The following is a 15,512-nucleotide window of genomic DNA, read 5'->3' on the forward strand; positions in this document are numbered from 1 at the left end:
AATGTAAAGAATTCCTTAGTCTAAAAAGTTTGAGAACCACTTTTTCTTTTTACATAGTTAAGGAGAGAGGATGTACTAGAAGGGGAAGTATAAGAGGAAGGGAAACCACTTAGGATACTACAGCAATAGCCCAGGGAAGAGATGTTTAAGGGCCTCGATATGGGGCTATGAATGTTGAAAGAAAAGATAGAATGGGCCGGGCCTGGTGGCTCATGCCTGTAATTCTAGCACTTTGGGAGGCCGAGGTGGATGAATCATCTGAGGTCAGGGGTTCGAGACCAGTCTGGCCGACAGTAGCGAAAACCCATTTCTACTAAAAATACAAAAATTACTCTGGCATGGTGGCAGGCACCTGTAATCCCAGCTACTCGGGAGGCTGGGGCAGGAGAATTGCTTGAACCCCAGAGGTGGAGGTTGCAGTGAGCCAAGATGACACCATTGCACGCCAGCCTGGGCAAGAAGAGTAAAACTTCATCTAAAAAAAAACAGAAGGCAGAATGGAGTCAAGATAATTTTTAAGGGGGAATTAATACAATTTGGGGTTGATTGGAGAAAACGGGAAACATAAATGATATAAACTAAAAAGAAACCCAAAGATTTCTAAAATGGGAATTGGATGCCATTAAAAGATTTTAGAATTATAGAAGAAGAACTATGGAAGAAGACAATTAGTTTAATTTTGGACAGAGTGAGTTCAGGGTGGTTAGGGCCATTAAAGTTGGAAAATTCTAGCAAAGAGTTAGAAATGTAGGTCTAGAGTTTAAAAGAGAGCTTGGGGGTAAAAATTTTAAATTGGTTCCCCCCAGCATATATGTCTGTGGTAGCTAATATTATTGAATAAGATGAAGTTATCCAGGGAGAAAAATATTGAACAAAAGGATGCTTTAATTCACTTAAAAAATTTTTTTTCCCCCTTAGAGATAGGGTCTTGCTCTGTCACCCAGGCTGGAGTGCAGTGGCACAGTCATAGCTCACTGCAGTCTCAAGCTCCTGGGCTCAAGTGATCCTCCTGCCTCAGCCTCCCAAGTAGCTGGAACTACACGTGCATATTACTGTGCCCAATTGATTTTTTTAATTTTTTGTAGAGATGGGGGTCTTGCTTTGCTGCCCAGGCTGGTATCAAACTCCTTGTCTCAAGTGATCTCCTTACCTCAGCCTCCTAAAGCACTGGAATTATAGGTTTGGGCCACTATGCCCAGCTTTTAACTCACTTTGAGATCCAACTCAAGTATTTCCTCTGCAAAATATTTTGCGGCCCTCCCTCCAAGAATAACTGACCACTCTTTCTTTTCTGTCACCATAGTATCTTGTATAAGATACCATGTATCTTTATAGAGTATCATATATAAGACACTCTATAAAAGCAGTTAACCATATTCTTTTACTGTCAATGTATTTATGTCTGTATCCTCTACCAAGATGAAATGTTCTTAAGGTTATCTTCACTCTCATTACTAATGGCATACTCAGTCTTACAGTGGAAAATAAAATCACATCATGTGCTATTGTTATAATTATATTGAACTCAGCTTCATGAGGACATATCTGTATCATATTCATCTTAATATGTCTTACTCTTAGGGGTTCTGTAACTATTTTACAAAAAAAAAAGAAGAGGAAAGGAAATGACTCTTCCTTCTTGTACTCTTGAATGGCTGCCAACCCCACCCCACTATACCTGTCAGGCTTCAGGACTCCACTTAAATGGTGCTTCCTCAGGGACTTTGACCAAATCTAAAAAGTGCCACCAAGTGCACTCAGGCAGTATTTTTCTACTAAACTATCGTAACTCTAGTGGTTAAGCTATTGAACAAATGAGATATTTGGAATATTATGGAATTAACTCATCTGTATTATTACTATATAGTTATTACCTATCCCAGTGAAAGGAACAATAATCCAAAAGTATTCATTTTGGCCAGGCGCGGTGGCTCGCACCTGTAATCCCAACACTTTGGGAGGCTGAGGTGGGAGGATCACTTGAGCCCAGGAGTTCGAGCCCAGCCTGGGCAACATAGTGAGACTTCATCTCCATTAAAATAATAATAATAATAATTTTATTTGGCTTTATAAATTTTCCATTCCTAATACTCGCTTTCTAGCTGGCCAGTCTCGGTGGCTCACGCCTGTAATCCTAGCACTTTGGGAAGCCGAGGCAGGCAGATCACCTGAGGTCGGGAGTTTAAGACCAGCCTGGCCAACATGGTGAAACCCCATCTCTACTAAAAATACAAAAATTAGCTAGGTGCAGTGGCACATGCCTGTAATTTCAGCTACTTGGGAGGCTGAGGAAGCAGAATCGCTTGAACCCAGGAGGCAGAGGCTGCAGTGAGCTGAGATTGCACCACTGCACTCTAGTCTGGGCTACAGAGAGGCTTTGTCTCAAAAAAAAAGGCCGGGTATGGTGGCTCCCGCCTGTAATCCCAGCACTTTAAGAGGCCAAGGTGGGTGGATCATGAGGTCACGAGATTGAGACCATCCTGGCCAATATGGTGAAACCCCATCTCTACTAAAAATACAAAATATCAGCCAGGCGTGGTGGTGCATGCCTGTAGTCCCAGCTACTCGGGAGGCTGAGGCAGGAGAATCGCTTGAACCTGGGAAGCAGAGGTTGCAGTGAGCTGAGATTGTGCCACTGCACTCCAGCCTGGTAACAGAGCAAGATTCTATCTCTAAATAAATAAATTAATTAATTCACTAGTACTCGATACAAATAGAGGAACAGTCTACAGTAAAAGTATGACAATGGAATACCCATTCATGAAGAGCTGAGACTTTGATGCCTTTTTAGGTATATTGAAAAAAAATTTTTTTTCCTACTTTTCTCTCTTGGCAGAGATGGCTGTTTCTGTTCTCTCCTTTATTAGTCATAAGATTCCCTGATTTGCTGGGCACATATATATATACACTGAGAAAATGTTGAAAATTTCTAGCCTTCCTTATAGCTAGTAATGGCCATATGAAACAGATTTGACCAGAAGTAAGTAAGGGGAAATAGTATGTAACATTTCTGAGAACAGTCCTTGGCTTTTGTGGGGTGGAGTAGAGGGAAGAAGTGACCTTACCCTGGATTTCTTTCCTTCCTGCTGATTGGAATGTGGACATGATGGCTGAAGCAAGAGCAACAGTCTTACACTACAAAGTAAAAACTACATTTGGAGATGGCATGCTAACAAAATAGAAGGGGTCTGGATATCTGATGCTTATTGTTTTCCATACTAGCCATGGACTGCCTATATTAACATAAAAGACAAATTTCTGTGTCTTGGTCCATTTGGACTGCTACAACAAAATATCACAAACTGGGTAGATTATAAAGAGCATAAATTTATTTTTCACAGTTCTGGAGGCTGGGAAGTCTATGACCAAGGTACCAACAGATTTGGTGTCTGATGAGGGTCTGCTTTCTGGTTTATAGATGGCGCCTTCTCATGGTGTCCTCACATGGTAGAAGTGGCAAGCAGCTCTCTGGGGTCTCTTCATAAGGGCATTAATCACATCCATGAGGACACTGCCCTCATGACCAGATCACGTCCCAAAGACCCTACCTCGTAACATCACATTGGTGATTAGAATTTTGGGGGAAACACAAACATGCATACCACAGCACTCAGCTGTTCTGAGTTTTCTATCTCCCAGAGCCAAACTCAATCTTAAATACACAGCTCTGAAAACACATCAGAAAAGCAGTCACCTGACAAATTCTGTCTGCTGGTTTCACTTTCTCTGTTCCTCGAAGGAGACCCTGGTTCTGAAATGCTGCTCTCTGTTCCTCCCATCAGTGGTTGCAAATGGCTTACAGATACTTGCTCAATAAAAGATGTGCCATGCTTATGGAAGTACCACCATTCAAATACCTATGACAAACAGAAAATAGCCTCCACTTAGAATTGATCAGCAGACACACGAGCTCAAATTAAAACATTCTCTCAAGATGTCCTGTTCAATTCAGCATTTTAAATGCACTCTCCTTTCAAAATGAAAAAAACATACAAACACAAGATTCAACAATAACACGTCATGTAAAAGTGAAATACCTTTTTTATAGTTTTGTCATAAAATTTAGACAAGCTTAAGCAAAACTAGGCATATGTAATAAAGCATTAAAAAACAGTAAGAAGCATTTTAATCTATAAGTAATTTAACTATGTTAAGTTACATTGTCATTTTATTCTATCTGCAGCATAAACAGTTTTCAAATGATAAGCAAAGTGGATGAACAGACTAGACTAGGATCAGCATGCCCATGTTTGACTCTCAAATCAGTCATTTATTAGCTGTGTGCTGTGGGCAAGTCACTTAATCTCTAACATCTCAGAGCCTCAGCTAAATGTGGTTAACAAGAATTATAAGAAAGTGCTTTCTGAAGCAAAAAGTACTACTCTGGTATTTGGCAAAATTATTAATAAAGGTTAAGAGTCAGGTTGATTCTCATTTTGAACCATTTAAAAGTCAGGATATTCATTTATTTCTGTTTCCATGGTTTATCACTGTTATAAAAAGAGAAACCAGGCCAGACACGGTGGCTCACATCTGTAATTCCAGCACTTTGGGAGGCCGAGAAGTCCCAAAAGAGGGATCCTCAAGAAGGATCGCTTGAGCCCAAGAATTCTAGACTAGCCTGGACAAAATAGTGAGACCTCATCTCTACAGAAAAATGTAAAAATAAAATATTAGCTGGGTGAGGCAGTGCATGCCTATAGTTCTAGCTACTCAGAAAGTTGAAGTGGGAGGATCTCTTGAGCCTGGGGAGGTCGAGGTTGCAGTGAGCTGAGACTGCACCACAGAACTCCAGTCTGGGCAATAGACTGAGACCCTATCTCAAAAGAAAGAAAAGAAACAAAAAAAAAAGTCAACTGACAGACTAGTCTTCTGCCAAATGTAGTGGATACATGTATTACTTTAAAGAATAAACAAAACACATCCACAACTAAGAGATTTTAATCTTTTTATTTCCTATTGTTTTAAAAAATTTTTTGAGATAGGATCCCACTCTGTCACCAGGCTGGAGTGTAGTGGCATGATCACAGCTAACTGCAATCTTGACCTCCCTGGGCTCAGGTGATCATCCCACCTCAACATCCCAAGCAGCTAGGACTACAAGCATGTGCCACCATGCCCAGCTAATTTTTTTATTTTTTGTAGAGACAAGGTGTCACCATGTTGCCCAGGCTGGTCTCAAACTCCTGGGCTCAAGCGCTCTGCCTTCCTCAGTCTCACAAAGTGTTAGGATTATAGGTGTGAGCTACCATGACCAGCCAGATTATAATATTTTTGAAAACTATTTTACGACAACCACAAACAGAACACATCACAAAAAAATCAGCTTTTTCAACTCTGTAGGAATGCTATTTTTTTGCTTCAGTAAATAACAGAACAAATATGCTACATAGGTGCCAAAAGTATAGTCCATGTTGTGGCCCACTGACTACATGCCACAACGTTTACAGGAAAGTGTGAGAAAATCAAGGTGCAGCATTTTTTTCTATCATGTCATTAATGTTTTCCGCTCAACCTAAAATGGCATCTCTTTCTGCTCACTCTTAATAAGTTAGCAAGAATTACCACCAAATGAGGCCATGGTTTGACTTCTACTATATGTTTTACTAAGAAGTGAGATAAAACTTCTTTACACAAGCAGAAATTGTTCATGTGACAGAAAAGACAAGGTTTATATTGAATAAATCTTGGTTAGGAAAATTGGATAGGGCCAGGCATGGTGGCTCACGCCTATAATCCCAAAACTTTGGGAGGCCAAGGTGGGAGGATCACTTGAGGCTGGGAATTCAAGACTAACCTGGACAACATAGTGAGACCCCGTCTCTACAAAACATAAAAAAATGAGCCAGGTGTGAGGGTGTGTGCCTGCAGTCCCAGCTACTTGGGAGGCTAAAGTGGGAGGATCGCTTGAGCTCAGCAGGTCGAGGCTGCAGTGAGCTGTGATTGTACTACTGCACTCCAGCCTGGGTGACAGAGTAAAACCCTGTTCAAAAAAAAAGAAAGATAAATACAATCAAGGGCAACAACAACACACTTTCCTTCACTATACAAAGTGCAGGTGGGTTTTCTAATGAATAAGTATGAAGTTAGTGGCTTTTTCAACTTTTAAGTCAACTTTTTAACACACATGAACAATGATAATAATAGCTGCAAATACTTATTGAAAGCTTTCTATGAGCCTCGCATTATGCCAAGTCCTTGACATGCATTATGTCATTTAATTTTTGTAACAACAGATTTTAGAGATGAGGACACATTCCAAATTTAAATAACAGTTCACCCCACCGGTAAGTGGCAGAGCTAGGTTTCTTATTCAGGTTTGCCTGACTTCGGAGCTTCCAACCATTACACTAGACAGTTTCATAAATATATCTCTTTATATATGTATATGTGATTATATGTATATACAAGTTTGTTAAGTCCAGGTGGTAAAATAAATTATAAACACAACAACCTTTGCTAATAAAAACCCATCAATATTGCAAGGGTAATAATACAGTTTAATCTTTAAAATGTTACTTGAATTTCCTAATTTGTGTATATTTAAAACACTGCTTTATAAAGAATAACAAAAGGTTTTGTTGGGTTTTTGTTGTTGTTGTTATTGAGACAAGGTCCACTCTGTTGCCCGGGCTAGAGTGCAGTGGCATGATCACAGCTCACTGCAGCCTCGATTTCCTGGGCTCAAGCAATCCTGCCACGTCAGTCTCTGAAGTAGCTGGGACTACAGGAATGCGCCAACACAATGTGCTAATTTTTAAATTTTGTACAGAGACCAGATCTTGTTCATTTGTCCAGGCTAGTCTTGAACTCCTGGGTACAAGCAATCCTCCTGCCTCAGGCTCCCAAAGTGTTGGTAGTACAGACACGAGACACCATACCTGGCCACAAAAAGTTTTTTACAAGGTTTTAGACATCATGTATATAAGTAAGTTATCCCCCTCTTATAAATGAGGAAATTATAGCTTAGACTGTTTATGTAGCTTGCCCAAAATTATCAGCTAGTAAGTGGCAGAGTTAAGATTCAAATTTTATCTTCTGTTCCCAAACCAGTGCTTTTTCCACTACATCAGCTGTTTAATATTGGTAGTTTCTTTAAAACAAACAGACAAACAAAAAAACTACATTAAATAGAGACAGAGTCTTATTGTTGCCCAGACTGGTCTCAAACTTCTGGCATTAAGGGATTCTCCCACTCCATCCGCCCAAAGTGTTGGGATTACAGGTGTAAACCACTGTGCCTGGCTTAAAGATAGTATATTATCTTTACTTAGACTTTTGTATGCTATGGACTAAATATGCTAAAATATGTTTATGTTAAATTATGAGGCTTATATTAACATGTAGTTTTAATCCTGAATTCCTCAATAGTTTCTATTTTTTAAGCCAAGAGAAAAATCTCGTTCTTGTATGGCATTTCACTTTAACAAAATGGTCTGTATTAGTCCCTATTTAAAAAAATAGATCCAATACAAATGCTATTTCTACTACAGCTGGAGAGCACCACCTAGAGATAAAAAAAAAAGAACAGGCTGGGCATGGTGGTTCATGCCTGGAACCTTAGCACTTTGGGAGGCCAAGGAGAGTGGATCGTTTGTGCCCAGAGGTCTGAGACCACCATGAACAACACAGTGAGACTCCATCTCTACAAAAAATAAATAAAAATTTAAAGACAATAGAAAAATCTATTGGCTATGCATGGCATAAAACTTCTTAAGATTTTTATCTGCAGCAGTATTGTTGCAAAGTGTACACTAGGAAACATGACATCCTAGGGATGTTAATGTGAATTATAAAAAATATTTTAATTTTCTTAAATTAAAAATATCTTCTTCAAGGAAAAGTTGAATTAAAGTTAAACAGTTTTGTTGTTTTTGCTTTTGTTTTTTGAAACACAGTCTTGTTCTGTCACCCAGGTTAAAGTGCAGCGGCACCATCTTGGCTCACTGTAACCTCTCCCTCCAGGGTTCAAGTGATCCTCCCACCTTGGCCTCCCCAGTAGCTGGGACTATAGGTGCATGCTACACACGGCTAATTTTTGTATTTTTTTGATTTTGCCATGTTTCCCAGGCTGGTCTTGAACTCCATCAGCCCACCTCGGTCTCCCAAAGTGCTAGAATTATAGGCATGAATCCCTATGTCAGGTCAAACAGGTTTCTTAACTGTGAGAATTCTCAGAATAATAATAGCCAAAATTCATTAAGTGTACACTCTGAACCAGCTACCATGTTATAAACTTACAACATTATCTGATTTAGTCTTCATAATCCTATAAAGTTCATGCTGTTATTAACCTCAGTTAACAGATGAGGAAATGGGCTTGAAAAACCTATAGGTTGAATTTATGACACATAATTTTAGTCTTCCCAGTGTTGCCAATATTAAAATACTGTAGTCAGACATGGTGGCACATGCATGTAATCCCAGCTATTAGGGAGGCTGAGATGGGAGGACGGCTTGAGCCCAGGAGTTAAGGCCACAGTGTGTTATAATGGTGCCTATGAATAGTGACTGCACTCTGGCCTGGGCAACGTAGTGAGACTCCATCTCAATTTTTTTTTTAATGGGCAAATTTTATATAAAAACTGTATATCCAGGTTCTATTTATTTATTTATTCATTCATTTTTGAGACAGGGTTTCTCTCTGTCATCCAGGTTGGAGTGCAGTGGCAAGATCTTGGTTCACTGCAACCTCCACCTCCCGAGTTCAAGAGATTCTTATGCCTCAGCCTCCCAAGTAGCTGGGACTACAGGCACGCACCACGATACTGTTACTTTTTATATTTTAGTAGACGGAGTTTCACCATGTTGGCCAGGCTGTTCATGAACTCCTGGCCTCAAGTGATCTGCCTGCTTCAGGCTTCCAAAGTGCTGGGATTATAGGCGTGAGCCACCACGCCCGGTCTATTCTCTTTAAATCATTTGAAAAATTGAAAAACCTGGTAATACTAGTTGCAAGTCTATATGGCAACAATTAGTCTCTTTAATTTTTTTATTTTTCATTTTTTTTGAGACGGAGTTTCACTTTTGTTGCCCAGGCTGGAGTGCAATGGCGCAATCTTGGCTCAATGCAACCTCCGTCTCCTGGGTTCAAGCGATCCTCCTGCCTCAGCCTCCTGAGTAGCTGGGATTACAGGCATGCGCCACCACCCTGCCTAATTTTTTGCATTTTTAGTAGAGATGGGGTTTCTCCATGTTGGTTGGGCTGGTCTCGAACTCCCGACCTCAGGTGATCCACCCGCCTTGGCCTCCCGAAGTGCTGGGATTACGGGCTTGAGCCACCGCGCCCGGCCTTAGCCTCTTTTAGAAGGGGCATGCACTGTCCAGGCTACCCAGTCCTCAAAGAAATAAGAATTTAATTATTAAACTCTATCCATTTCACTCATTTTTGTTACCAACTTGGGCTCTGCAGGCATTTAATTTCCAGTACACCCCAAGCCCTCCCTGACTACAGTTTACAATAAGCCTTTAATATGTAAATAAGTACTGTCAATCTCTAAAAGTAGATTGGGAGATGCAGTGTTCTCCAAACTTGTTTGAATAGGTAATCTTTTCAAATGCTGAATACGTTTTAGAAATGCTGATCCATAGGTAATAATAATTTATAAATATTATAACTATATAAAGGATCTTTAGGCCAGGGTGGTGCCTGATGCCTGTAATCCCAGCACTTTCAGAGGCCAAGTCAGGCGGATCACCTGAGGTCAGGAGTTCGAGACCAGCCTGACCAATGTGGTGAAACACCGTCTCTACTAAAAATACAAAAATTATCTGAGCATGGTGGCCGGCACCTGTAATCCCAGCTACTCGGGAGGCTGAGACAGGAGAATTAGTTGAACCTGGGAGGTGAAGGTTGCATGAGCCAAGATCATGCCACTGTACTCTAGCCTAGGCGACGGAGCAAGACTCCGTCTCAAAAAAGGAAAAAAAAAAAAAAATCTTTAGATAAATACCAAAACATGAAGGAAGGAAATGGAAACTACTTACAAATATTAGTCCGGATATCAATGAAGATGTCCCTGTAAGTGCCACATAGAATTTGGGTGTCAATGAATTTAAAAATACAGTCACTGTCAAAAGAACAAGAATCAAAGTTTTAAAAAATGCAAATTTAATGTACTTAGGTTACAAATATGCGAGTATCTTTATGAGTGATGGGACTTAAGTCGTATTAATATCTAGTGTGAAATTCACTTGAAAAAGTTTTCATTTGTATACATAATATACATAATGGCTTATAACTATTTGCAACAAATCAAAATGAGGTAATTCAGCTTGCTTTAAAGAATAAAACTAAAGCACTTATAAGTCATAATTTAGACAAGAACGTTTGCAAGTCTGTAAGAATAAGAAGATAAACAAACATGCTTTTACAAAGGAGGTTCAAAACGACTCCATAATTATTTTGGTAGGATACAAAACCACTGTCTCAAATTAGAGGTAAGGAAACAGTGTATGTATTTGGCATATCAGCTAGAGAGGCAAAATGGCTCAAAGAGAAAAGCAACAAACAGAAATCTCCCTGACTTACTGAAATCCTGGAGCAGATTGTTCACTTCAAATAATTATCTCATAAGTACGGTGGGTTTTAGAAAGAAATAAAAATCTGGCCAGGTAGGATGGCTCACTCCCATAATCTTAGAGTTTTGGGAAGCTAAGGCAGGAGGATCGCTGGTAGCCAGGAGTTCAAGACCAGCCTAGGCAAATAAAATAGACCCAGTCTCTATGCAAAATTTAAAACTCAGCTGGTCATGGTGGTGCACGCCTGTAGTTCCAGCTACTTGGAAGGCTGAGGCCAGAGGATCGCTTGAGCAAAAGAGTTCAAGGCTGCAGTGATCTTGCCACTGCACTCCAGCGTGGGTGACAGAGGGAGACTCTGTCTCACAAAAAATAAAAAAGAAAAAGTAAAAAAGCAAAATCTATAGTAATCAACTATTCTCATCTAAATGTATATGGTTAACATGTAGAAAAATAAATGACAAGTCGGCCGGGCGTGATGGCTCACGCCTGTAATCCCACCACATTGGGAGGCCGAGGCAGGCGGATCACGAGGTCAGGAGATGGAGACCATTCTGGCTAACACGGTGAAACCCCATCTCTACTAAAAACACACACACACACAAATCAGCCAGGCGAGGTGGCGGCCGCCTGTAGTCCCAGCTACTTGAGAGGCTGAGGCAGGAGAATGGCATGAACCCGGGAAGCGGACCTTGCAGTGAGCCGAGATCGCACCACTGCACTCCAGTCTGGGCGACAGAGCGAGACTCCGTCTCAAAAAAATAAATAAATAAATAAATGACAAGTCAATCAGTAACACTGTGCATAGAAACCGCCGTTAAGCACTTCATTCACCTGTTACAGAGATGCCAACTTAGCTCTTCAGTTTAGCTTATTTTAGTGTGCTAGTTATATTTGAACTTGATACCTTATCCTCCAAAAAAGCCAAAATATTTCCGAACTTTACCTCACAGTCTTTCATGTTATCTCTGAACAGGAAAGGGGACATTTGCTACCTTCTGCTACAGAAAAATCAACCACTGTACTGAATCATATAACAGAAATACTTCTATCTTGTTCTGAGGTTGCTGCTCAGAGCTTGAGTGAAATATAATCACATGGTAAGGGGATCTGGGCCCTAAACACTTTATCCCGTCTACAACTAAAGAATAGTACAGTATATGAGAATCCATCAGGATCATCACTTCTTACATGTGTTAGTATTTTCAGCACAGACTACATAGCAAGTGTTCTACAGATGTCGAAAGAACTAGCAAACCGACAGTTGTTTGTGGCGCTCTCTCACTTCCTGTACTACATTACTCAAGATAAGCCTAAAAGAACAGACAAAAATATCACGACAACTATTTCTTAACAGAACTATTTCAAAACAAGAGAATCGTCGATTAAAATCATGCCATTTTCTTTCTCTGAAATCTTTAAATTACAGATGTGCTCATCTTTGTTGCCTGGATGAGAGTTCTCTCAGCTGGGCGGCGAGACACTCAAAGCAGTGACTTTATGGGATCCTACCAGAGGGGGGGGAGCCAATATAAATTACGTATCCTAATCTGAGAATGCACCCTTCTGTCCTAATACCTGAAGCTTATAGCTTGTCAGGTGGCTTTTCCACGGAAAAACGAGGACATAAGAGAAAGGACGGACCTTAAGAGTTCTAGGGAGGAGCCGGTAGAGGCAGCAGGCTTGACAATCAACTGCAAGGTTGCAGTCCAAAAGAAAAAGAACCCACTTGATCGCTCATCATCGACTCCTCAGAGGCCCTCTAGGACTACCGAGAATCTCTTGCCCTTTGGCTCTTGCCCCCGACATCTCTCCTGGCCCCCCGCCCTGCCCCAGGAGGTCTGGTCCTCTCACCCGCTGCCAAATTCTCACACAGCCTCAAAGGGATCCTCAGAGCGTAAAGCAGCCCCAGCCCCGCCACTAACCACACCGAGGCCCCAGTCCCCGCCAGCCCGGCTCGCAGTCGCTCCCTCCAGCCCAACGTCGGGTTTAGGCCGGGGACAGGTGCAGGAGACGCTCTAGCAGCCGCGGCTTCACCCGAGCCGCCACCGTCCGCCATCTTGCCGCTATCGCAGGAGCCAGGAGCTGGGAGGGGAGAAGGACAGGAAACCGGGAGTCGGGAATCCTGGGATAGTGGCGGACCTGAAGTTGGCCTCTCTGAAGGCTGAGTCCTGGGGAACCCGGACCGAGAAGATTTCGAAGGTGGAGGAGCGTGTCTCAAGATTGAGGATACCTATTCCTTTGTGGGGCAGGGAAGGGGCGGACAGCAGCGCCTGTTCTGGAGGAACTGGACTAAGATGTGACCCCAAAGTGAAGTATTACCGCTTCCAAACGAAATGAGGGTCACCTTTCACACCCCCGCCCCCCGGGGTTGGAAAAGCCACCGATCGTTCCAGCGGCCGAGCAGCTCTTAGAGCTTTGGATTCGGCTGTCGTGGAGATAACGGGTACCAGAAAAACTGCAAGAGCGACTTGGTCGGATGGAGTCCAGGAGCCAAGAATAATCGAAACACGCTGCCAGCACCCATTAGATGGATGGGAAATGAGTGTAACTCATTGGGAAAGATATTAGACTTTAAATCACCGAAGGCAAAGCCTACTTCCTGGGGCGCGGGCGCGGGCGCTGGCACTAGGAGACGTCACTCCCGCGCATAACTGACATGGCGCCCTCTTGGTCGGCGTTTCCGGGCGGGTCCTTCCGACGGCCCCCGCGGTGATTCCATCACTCGGCTTTCTTCCCGGCCTGCCTAGCGCCCACAGCCGGGCTGGGCCAGAACAGCCCAAGATGGCCGACTTCGATGATCGTGTGTCGGATGAGGAGAAGGTAAGGGGTCCGCCTCTCTCTCTTACCTCCTCCCCCGACAGGGAACTGGGGCTCGGCCCGGCTGCGTTGGGAGCCTCGCAGTGTCCCCAGGAAAAAGAAGCTTCTTTGTCAATGCTGACATACGCTTTCCGCAGTCGGGACGCTTCCCTCTTACGGGGCTTTCCTCTGCCTCACGGTGGCCCCAGTTCCTCGTTCCTCGACTCTCCTTTTCTCTCAGGCCTGAGGCACAGCCCAGGGGCCTCCCTGCGAGGGAACAGACGTTTCCTTTATTAGATCGTGACTGTGGACTTTTTTCCTGTAATTTTGAGAGTGGGTGGTGGTTATGTTGCTACATATCAAAAAGCAGTTATTTTACCGCCTTTAGCAGTTGGTGCTAACCCCCATCCCCCCATTTGTAGATATAATTGGGGTTAGTTTAGGGCGAGTCACTTCCTGGTCAGGATGGCCTCTTCCTTTTTGCTCCTCCTTCCTCAGGAAGTGATTTTGCTGTCACGACTCCTCGACAAGGAGAGGTCCCAAATGTTGTCCACCTCACTACACATGCAGTACTTTTCTCAAGTACTGTCGCCTGTCTGATTCGCTATAATAAATCTGTGAGCCTCAGGGCATGTGCTTCACAATTTGAGCACCAGTCTTTCCCTGTAGACACACCCTTTTAACGATAATTTTTGAAAATTTTGTTTCTTGTTAACAAATGTAGAATAGCTGATGGATTTTCTTAACCTCAAGAAAGATTTTCTGTAACAGATAATAAACTGCATGTTAACACGTTCAAGACTTGACACAGCGTCCTGCCTTCTCTGGTGCTCCACTGTGGAGTCTTTGATTAGCTGAATTTGTCAGTGTGCAGTTTGTATACTTATTTCTTGAAAAGCGTCTTAAATACAAGAGCACATTCTAAGGTGGAATAACTTTTCTTCTGACAGTTGCACAGTTTCATAACAGTTTTGTCAGGCTTTTCAGTAAGTACATGATTTTAGGGCACGTGGAACTTAGAATGACCTCACGAGACAACTTACTTACAAGAATTATGACATTTGTCTCCTGCTGTGGCTATTGGAAAATGTGTCCCCTTGAGTGCTCTGTAAATCTACCAGGGTGTTTTTTTAAATAAGAAGTTGGGATGGGGAGGGGACTGTTATGATCCATAAGTCCTCTGCACCGAATAACTTGATACATCATACCTACATATGGCATGCCATTTTGAAATGCTTAACAAGCCTTTGAACAACAGCATTAGATTTTCTCTTATTTGGAAACTGATCTTCATACATAAGATTTAGGACAAAAACAAAGACATATATGAGCTTATGCTGGAAATCAATCTATAATAAATTGTTCTAAGGCAAATAGTTACTATTCAAATAAAATTAAGCAAAAATCCTGTTATAATACAAATCCTGTTACAACTAAACAAATTTTTTTTTTTTTTTTGAAACGGAGTCTCGCTGGGCTCACTGCAACTTCCGCCTCCCGAGTTCAAATGATTCTCCTGCCTCAGCTTCCCAAGTAGCTGGGATTACAGGCACCCGCCAACACGTCAAGCTAATTTTTGTATTTCTTGTAGAGACTGAATTTCGTCTTGTTGCCCAGGCAGGTCTCAAACTCTTGGGCTCAAGTCCATCCGCCTCCGCCACTTAAGTGCTGGGTTTACAGGCGTAAGCCACCGCGCCCGGTCAAATTCCACAAATAATTTAAATAATAAACTTTTAAGTTTATTGTGCCTACGTGATACACATTGACCAGTGTTGTTGGATTTTTGTCTTCGATACCAGGTTAGAATGCCTTTAATTAAACTTGGGAAAGTATATTTTTTTAAATGCCAATTAAGATGTCTTTAAATACTGGCAGTGTTTTAATAACATTAACGTGTTGGGTTTTTTTTGTTTTGTTTTGTTTTGAGTTGGAGTTTCGCTCTGTCACCCCGGGTGATGTGCAGTGGTGCGATCGCTGCAACCTCTGCCTCTCTGGTTCCAGCGATTCTCCTGCCTCAGCCTCTCGAGTAGCTAGGATTACAGGCGCCTGTCACCACGCCTGGCTAATTTTTTTGTATTGTTAGTAGAGACAGGGTTTCACTATGTTGGCCAGGCTGGTCTCCAACTCCTGACCTCGTGATCTGCCCGCCTTGGCTTCCCAAAGTGCTGGGATAACAGGCGTGAGCCACTGCGCCT

The 15,512-nt window shown here is 42.2% G+C and overlaps 2 protein-coding genes across 16 annotated transcripts in view; one reads left to right on the forward strand and one right to left on the reverse strand.

Moving 5' to 3' along the window:
* ST7L (suppression of tumorigenicity 7 like) overlaps positions 1-15,512 on the reverse strand; it is an 843,199-nt gene that overhangs the window by 84,429 nt on the left and 743,258 nt on the right. Inside the window, exons 1-4 of one of the 15 annotated variants that reach the window (XM_050747431.1) lie at positions 12,444-12,505; positions 10,532-10,697; positions 9,988-10,070; positions 3,695-3,857 (exon numbers count right to left, since the gene is read on the reverse strand). In XM_050747431.1, coding sequence (XP_050603388.1) covers positions 3,695-3,857; positions 9,988-10,070; position 10,532 — 247 coding nt within the window. In that variant the 5' untranslated portion in view covers positions 10,533-10,697; positions 12,444-12,505. The other 14 variants (XM_050747420.1, XM_050747399.1, XM_050747449.1 and 11 more) reach the window with 14 other exon arrangements.
* The window catches only part of CAPZA1 (capping actin protein of muscle Z-line subunit alpha 1), a 48,386-nt gene continuing 46,122 nt past the window's right edge, over positions 13,249-15,512 (forward strand). Inside the window, exon 1 of the mRNA XM_050747598.1 lies at positions 13,249-13,341. Within this exon, the coding sequence (XP_050603555.1) occupies positions 13,303-13,341 (39 nt within the window). The 5' untranslated portion in view covers positions 13,249-13,302. The remainder of the gene's footprint in view (positions 13,342-15,512) is intronic.

Source organism: Macaca thibetana, chromosome 1, assembly GCF_024542745.1.
Source record: "Macaca thibetana thibetana isolate TM-01 chromosome 1, ASM2454274v1, whole genome shotgun sequence".
Lineage (NCBI taxonomy): Eukaryota > Metazoa > Chordata > Mammalia > Primates > Cercopithecidae > Macaca > Macaca thibetana.